At 34.1% G+C, this 7,692-nt stretch overlaps 1 protein-coding gene across 1 annotated transcript; it reads left to right on the forward strand.

Moving 5' to 3' along the window:
- The first annotated feature begins 5,461 nt into the window (after positions 1–5,461).
- LOC130467691 (uncharacterized) lies at positions 5,462–6,508 on the forward strand. The gene has a single exon (XM_056836280.1). The coding sequence runs from the start codon at positions 5,462–5,464 to the stop codon at positions 6,506–6,508; it is 1,047 nt and encodes a 348-aa protein (XP_056692258.1).
- Positions 6,509–7,692: the final 1,184 nt, after the last annotated feature.

Raw genomic sequence — 7,692 nt, forward strand, 5'->3', positions numbered from 1 at the left:
GTGCCACGTAGATATTTTAATTAATTAATTACTACTATATACAACTCCATCAAAAATCAAACACTATAATAATTAAAAAAATAAATCTAAAATAAAATTTATACAAAATCAAACACTAATCTAAAACAAAATAAATAAAATTCAATTTAAAATCAAACATTAATCCAATATGCATATTTGCTGAATTCTTATAGCGCCACGTAGGATTACTAATGGTTCCGGCCAATGAAAAATAAGATTCCTAATTTATTTTTGAATTAAAAAAATCGATTGCCGCGTATATAATTAATTAGGTGCCACATAAATATTTTAATTAATTAATTACTAATATATACAACTCCATCTAAAATCAAACTCTCTAATAATTAAAAAATAAATCTAAAATAAAATTCATCCAAAATCAAACACTAATCTGAAATAAAATAAATAAAAATCAATTTAAAATCAAACATTAATCCAATATTAGAGCGCCACGTAGGAAATCTAATGGTTTCGGCCAATGAAAAATAAGATTTCAAAATTAATTTTGAATTAAAAAAAGTCGAGTTCCACGTAGATAAATAATTAAGTGCCACGTAGATATTTTTATTAATTAATTATTAATATTACGCATATACAATTTCATCCAAAAACCAACAATCTCATAATTAAAAAAAAAAATCTAAAATAGAATTCAATGCAAAATCAAAAACTAATCTAATCTAATACGAAGTATATAAAATTGGTATATACATAAGAGTTTTATTTAAACTAAACAATTTAATAGAATCCGTGCTAAAATCTAGTAATATTTAAAGAGGTCAAAATTCCTGAAATACGACCATTTTTCAATTATTTTTTAATATACCGTCCACGTTAGCATAGACAATCGTTTTAATTTTTTTATAACGAGTCAGTACTAAGTCGCCAACTGAAATGGCGATGTATCGGTGATACATTGTCAGCTCAGTTGGCGATTTTATTTCATAAAAGACAAAACCCAAAGGCAGGAATAGGCTCCAGCCCTCGTCGCTGCACTTCGCTGGCATTTACCGGCTAACACCTCGTCGGAGTCGTCGGACTCGCCGCCCTTCTCCACATCTCGCGGCTTCCGGCGCCGGCACTCCACCCCTTGACTGCTTCACGTGGCTGACAATTAATTGCCCACCACTCCACGGCACCACTCCTCAACCACACCTCGCGAGAATCTTCGTCCCTCGCCGCTTATTAAATGGTCTCAATTTACTTCCATTTTTGCAGTGTACTGAAATTATTAAAAAAAAAAAGAAAATTGAATAGCAGCATAGTTGTGATAGGGAAAACAAAGGTAGATAATGAAAGAAGACATTGACAATGATGCAGAAGACGACGATGATGTTGAGCATAAAGTTCTTTTTTAACGAAATCTTGGCAAAATCGCAAATTCAAATGGCAATGATGTCTTACAAAATCGCCAATTTCAATCGGCGGTTTATCCTTATAACATCACCAATTCAATTACCGATTTTATGTTGAATTGGAAAAAAAATAAAATTGTCTTTAAACCAGTGCTGACATTGACGGTAGAGTGAGAATTTATTGAAAGAGTGACATATTTTGGGAATTCTGACATCTTTTAGCAGAGTTAACCCCATGATTGGGGTTCAAGTTTTACAAAAAATTACCAATGGGGACCTCACCTTTTTTTTGGTCAATAATTGGGACCTCATCTTATTTTTCTAGCCAAATTTAATTATGGTTGTTAAAAAAATGTTAAGTCCTTGGGTTAAGAAAGAATAAATATAATAATAACATTTTATTTTTCAAAAATACAAAACTAATTAAATTAATTAATTGTAATTCTTACACCTCCAATATCCCCCTCTTGAACAAATATCAACGGAAACTACCAACACCACATTAATTTATTTTTTTCTTTATTAATGAAGTTCGTCCATTATAGTTAAGGTTAACGATAAATTGATTAAAAAAATGTTAAGTAACTAATTTCTAATATTCACATAATTTTACATAGAAACCCAACAAAACCAAAATGTTCGCCTGAATGTTTTAACATAGAACTATAAAATGGGTCATGTCACGGGCGGGTCGGGCCCAAACTTAATGAAGTTGGTCTGTTCGGGTCATAAACTAGTCATATTTAGTCAGTTCAAGTGACCCATTTAACATAACCCAACCCGCTCCGACCCATTTTTTTAAAAGAAAATTAGTATACGAGTCACAACTTAAAATACTTTGTACCCTAGTGAAGCAGTAAAGAAAACGAAAGAAAGCGTATCAATCTATCATACTTTTCATTGCATGTCACCCCTTTAAAAAACATCTTCATTCAAAACAATGGCCGAATGTCATTTTACTTTCAATCAATTTAGAAATCATGCAAAAAGTTCGATGTTCTTATGTGATTAAGGTATAAAATCACAAAGTGAACATAAAAAATAAATCAAAAAAAAATAAATCAAACAACCATAACAAATCGATCAAAATCAACACAAAAACAACAAAATTTAGCAGCATTAGTATCATACAAAATCACAAAATTAACCAATTTCAATCATTAATCTCACAAAAAATCACAATTTTTTAGGGGAACAAAAAATCACAAAATTAACAAGTACCAATGAACTCAAATCTAAAGACGAACAAAATAAACCCAATAAAACCCTTAAAAAATTGGCAAATAATACTACTTATTAACTCATAACACTTACAGAGTATAATTTATTTTTGATTTATTTTATTAGTTTGAATAGTCAACCTTGAGTTCAAGGTGAGTTAAACTACCACAAATCTAACCTTAGGTCCCAATTATTGACCCAAAAAAAGTGAGGTCCTAATTGGTGATTTTTTGCAAAACTTAGACCCCAATCATAGGCTTAACTCTCTTTTAGCAATATTGCCGGAAATTGCTCGAACTACGTACAAGGTTAAATATGAAAATGGACACTAGTGCATACTGTAATTTTTTTTTGTAATCAATTCACTGTGTTTTTTTTTTCTGTTTCGCCTGCTATGCATAAAAAATAATAATAAAAAACTGATACAAGGTGTCAAGTTAGATTGAGATTTATATATTTTTTTGGGGTTATACAATGCTTCCTTAATCTGTCTATTAAAGATTTCTCTATAATGACCATATTTCAATTTTATTTTATTTCGTAAAAAAAACTTCATTTTATTAAGAATTCGGCAAAGTTTTGTACTTGAATTGATACAAAGATGTTCATACGAAGAGGGGAGAGAGATCGGGCGAGTGGTAAACATACCAAAAGGCCAAAAGAATATGGACAGATTCAAAGGGACATTCAAAAAATAATACAAGGGGCAATAAAAAGTATATTCATTTTATTACTCCGTAACTATTATTTGGTACAGTATCTATTTTCTATCAACGTTTATTGGTGTAAGTGAGTGTTAAAATGAGTCCATGCATGTAAGACCATTATACTATGTAGTACAAATAGAAGACAAAAACTAGCATGTAAGACCAATAGGGCTGTGCAACACGATATACAAATTAGTGACTAAAATTATCACAAATCGACTTAGACCCATTCTAGATAATTTAATAAGCCCTCTTCAATCAAGTTTTATTAAGGGGAGGGGTATTGAGGATAATGTGATCGTTGTGAAGGAAGTTGCACATCACTTTCATAAATCTAGAAAAGGAAAGAACATAATGGCATTGAAATTAGATTTAAATAAAGCCTATGATAGTCTTGAGTGGAGTTTTATTAGAGATACATTAATTAGCTATAATTTTCCTTTAAAAATTATTGATTTGATTATGTGCTGTATCACTACCCCAAATATTGCTGTTTTATGGAATGGTGAAATCACGGAAAATTTTAGACCCTCAAGAGGCATACGGCAGGGTGATCCTTTGTCGTCTTACATTTTTGTGTTATGTTTGGATAGACTTTCTATGCTTATTGAGGAGAGAGTGAAAAAAGGAGAGTGGAGTCCGTTAAAACTAACTAAAAATATCTCTCTTTCTCATGTTTTTTATGCGGACGATGTCTTTTTATTTGGGTCAGCCACTTCTCAGAATATGGAAATTATTATGCAAACTATTGATGATTTTGGAACTATTTCAGGGTTAAAAGTTAGGAAAATTTGGTAATATTAATCCAACCTTTGACCGATTTTCTTTTATTAAGCCCACCTACGACATATTTTTTAATAATCCCACCTTTATTACCCAACAACTTTTATTGGGCCCAACAGGTCATAAAACTGTTGTAAGCGGCATTATTTCTCTACATGGCAGTACTCTCTCTCGATATATTCAGTCATCATCATCAATTCATCACCATCTCGTTGACTTTTTCACCGATTACCGGCCACTTAAGCCCAATAAAAGTCGTCGGGTAGTAAAGGTGGGATTATTAAAAAATATGTCGTAGGTGGGATTAATAAAAGAAAATCGGCCAAAGGTTGGATTAATATTACCAAATTTTCCTAAAAGTTAATATGAGGAAATCTTCAATTATTTTCCCACTAAAAATGAATCATACTATCAGAAACACTATTGCTCACCCTTATGGGCTTCGCATTTCAACTTGTTTTGGAAAGTATTTAGGAGTGGATATAAGACCAAACAAATTAAAAATAAACAACTACTTTGGACTCTTAGACAAGACGATGGATCGAATAAAGGGTTGGCAAGCTAAGTTATTAAATATGGCGGGAAGGTGTACCCTTATTAAATCAGTTTTAAATACCTACCCACTTTATACGATGCAGACTAATATTATTCCGAACAATGTGATAGATAGATTAGAAAAATCTTGTCGAAAGTTTTTATGGAATAAAGTGGATAGAACCAGATATCTAGCCCGTATTTCTTGGAAAAAAATCACAATTCCTATGGGATTGGGGGGGTTGGGAATAAAAAAAGTTAAAGGAATGGAATATTTGTTTTATGGCAAAATTGGGATGGAAATTATTAACTTTGTCGGAAAAATTGTGGGTTCGTATTTTTAAAGACAAATACATTAAAAACGGATCCTTTTTTGATTGTATGTCCAACCCAAGGCATTCCCCGATATGGAGGGACATTTTAAAGGGACGGGACCTTTTAAAAAAGGGAATAAAAATTGGAATTGGGGATGGGAAATCCACTTCGTTTTGGTATCATCATTGGGTCGGAACTGAACCATTATACAAAGTAATAAATAGGGATATTCCGGATGCGGTGGGACATTTATATGTGTGTGATATTATAAAAAATGGAGTCTAGAATTTTCAAAAAGTGGCGCATATTCTCCCTGATCCTATTAAAACTGATATTCTAGCTACTCCATTGGCCAGAGTGTCCCAAGGAAAAGATTTCTACACTTGGGTAAATTCAAAGAATGGAAATTTTAGTATTAAGTCTGCTTATTCCCTCCTTTGTAATTCCCTTTCACATTTCCCTATTAGCTCTAATACAGTTTCTTGGAAATCTTTGTGGAAAATTCCTTCACCATTTAAGTACAGAATGTTGTTATGGAATTGTGTTCACCAAATCTTGCCAGTTGCTGATAGTCTATCAAAATATGTAGAATCCATTTCTGGACAATGCTGTAGATGCTCATGTGATGCAGAAACTCATCTGCACTTGTTTAGAGACTGTGGGGATTCTAGCATCCTTTGGAATTTTATTTTCCAACGTATTTCAGTAGCTAAGGAAGTGTGCTTACATTCTTTTTTTAATTCTAATTGGCACCAATGGATGCAGTACAATCTTAGTTTAAGCACAGCCTGGAAAGTTGTTTTTATAATGGCTGTGTGGCATATTTGGAAGGCTCGTAATAGAGCAGTTTTTGAACTGAAAATGATCAAGCCATTCTCCGTTTATAATGCTTTCTATGTGGACTATAGGGAAACTAACTCAATGGTGCAGACTAAGGTTGCAGGTAACTGGTTGCAGAAGGCTCCAGCTTGGAAGCCTCCAGCTCCTGGTTTTCTGAAACTTAACATTGATGGCAGTTGGAAAGAAAAAGACGAAGCAGGGGGTGGTGGTGTTTTTAGAAGTGAAACAGGGAGCTGGTATATTGGATTTGCAAGTAAATACAATGCCATCACTCCACTGGCAGCAGAGTTGTATGCACTAAGGGAGGGTCTTCAAATGGCACTGGATTATGGGGTGCAGAAATTGGAAGTGGAAACTGATGCAGAACTATTGATTAAGTTGTTAACAGCTATGGAAGATTATTATCATCATGAATTAGCTCCAGTTATCAAAGACGTGGCTTGTCTTATGACAAGGTTCAGTTCGTTTTCAATTACTCATCTTCCCAGGTTGTTCAACAAGCTTGCACATTGTATGGGACAATATGCAATATCTATGGCATTGGGTCATAAAGTGTTTCTCAACCCTCCACCGTTCACAGACGTGGTGTATCAGACACAACTTAAACAAGCAAAAGACAGTTTGAGGGAGATGGGTGAATCTTCATCTGGAGCACAACGTCATACACAGCTCATCGATTTGGAGATCCCACCACCACCAGAGGCAGCGCCGTCCACAACAATAACAACATAGATCATGTTTGGTACAATCCCCACCAAAGTCACAACCCAGTTGATCAATGTCAAGAGGAACTCGGATATGCAGCAAGGAGAGTCGTCGAATGTTAAGGAATGAGTTGGGTGTTTTAGTGATCCTCCTTTCTTCTTTAGATGAAATTAGTTAATGGGCAAATAGTCAGGAGAGGGGGCACTATTTTTTGGGTAGAAATTAGGGTTTGTAATTTAACTAGTTTTTGTGATTACGGGCTACAAGTTTTTGGTGTTTCGCCCGTAGCTTTTGTAACGATTAGATTGTGCTTTAACGATTAATATAATATAACATCTTCGTCTTTGCGTAAAAAAAGACCATTATTATTTTATTTTATTTTGACATGTGCTTAAAGATAAAACTACAAATTGTTAGAAAAAGAATCGAGAGAGGTTACCACAGGAATATCAAGGTTATAGGTTGGATAAACCGCTTCTCTGTTGCATTAGTGACACAACACCATCGAAAACCCTTACCTGCTGCCCCTATATTTCCTATGGTCCATTTTAGTTCCACATTGGTCCTGTCATTGTCCCTAAATAGTACCACAAAACCATGCGAGTCAGACATAATATTGATCGATTGAATTCACTGTTGGCTCGCCCATGAAAGACGTGGAGGCAAGCCATAGCTTCCGCTTGAAGAGATGAGGCAGTTGTTACAAACGTAGCTCCGCCATAAGTTCTACCTGTCGCTCGTGATTCCTCTTTCAAGATCCACCCAATTCTAGCACGGTGGTGTCCTTCTTCCTTTGTGCTCAACCCGACCAAAAGGAAGTACTTGTGTTAATACAAGTGCTCAATACAACTAACTATTATACTCTGTAGTACAGATAGAAGATAAAAACTAGCATGTAAGTTAGTTTAAATAGATTTACGCTTTGTTATCTTCGCCTTATTTTTATTGTTTTTTCTTAAAATCATACTTCGCCAGACTAGAAAAGCAAAAAACACTCGCAAAAAACATTCAGATTAGATCAGACTAGAAAAATTTAGACCAAACTAGATCATACTAGGGATGAGCACAACAGGGTACCCTGTTGAAATTCCAGGAACCGGAACCAGAACCTGTTGCAATAGGTTCCTTAAAATGAGAACCGGAACATGTTGCAACAAGTTCCTGAAAATGAGAACCGGAATCTGTTGCAACAAGTTCCTGAAAATGAGAAC

The sequence above is a fragment of the Spinacia oleracea genome, chromosome 2 (assembly GCF_020520425.1).
Source record: "Spinacia oleracea cultivar Varoflay chromosome 2, BTI_SOV_V1, whole genome shotgun sequence".
In the NCBI taxonomy this organism is placed as follows: Eukaryota; Viridiplantae; Streptophyta; class Magnoliopsida; order Caryophyllales; family Amaranthaceae; genus Spinacia; species Spinacia oleracea.

Coding starts and splice junctions, on each gene's coding strand:
- LOC130467691 (XM_056836280.1), top strand. CDS start 5,462: ATGTTGTTATGGAATTGTGTTCACCAAATCTTGCCAGTTGCTGATAGT.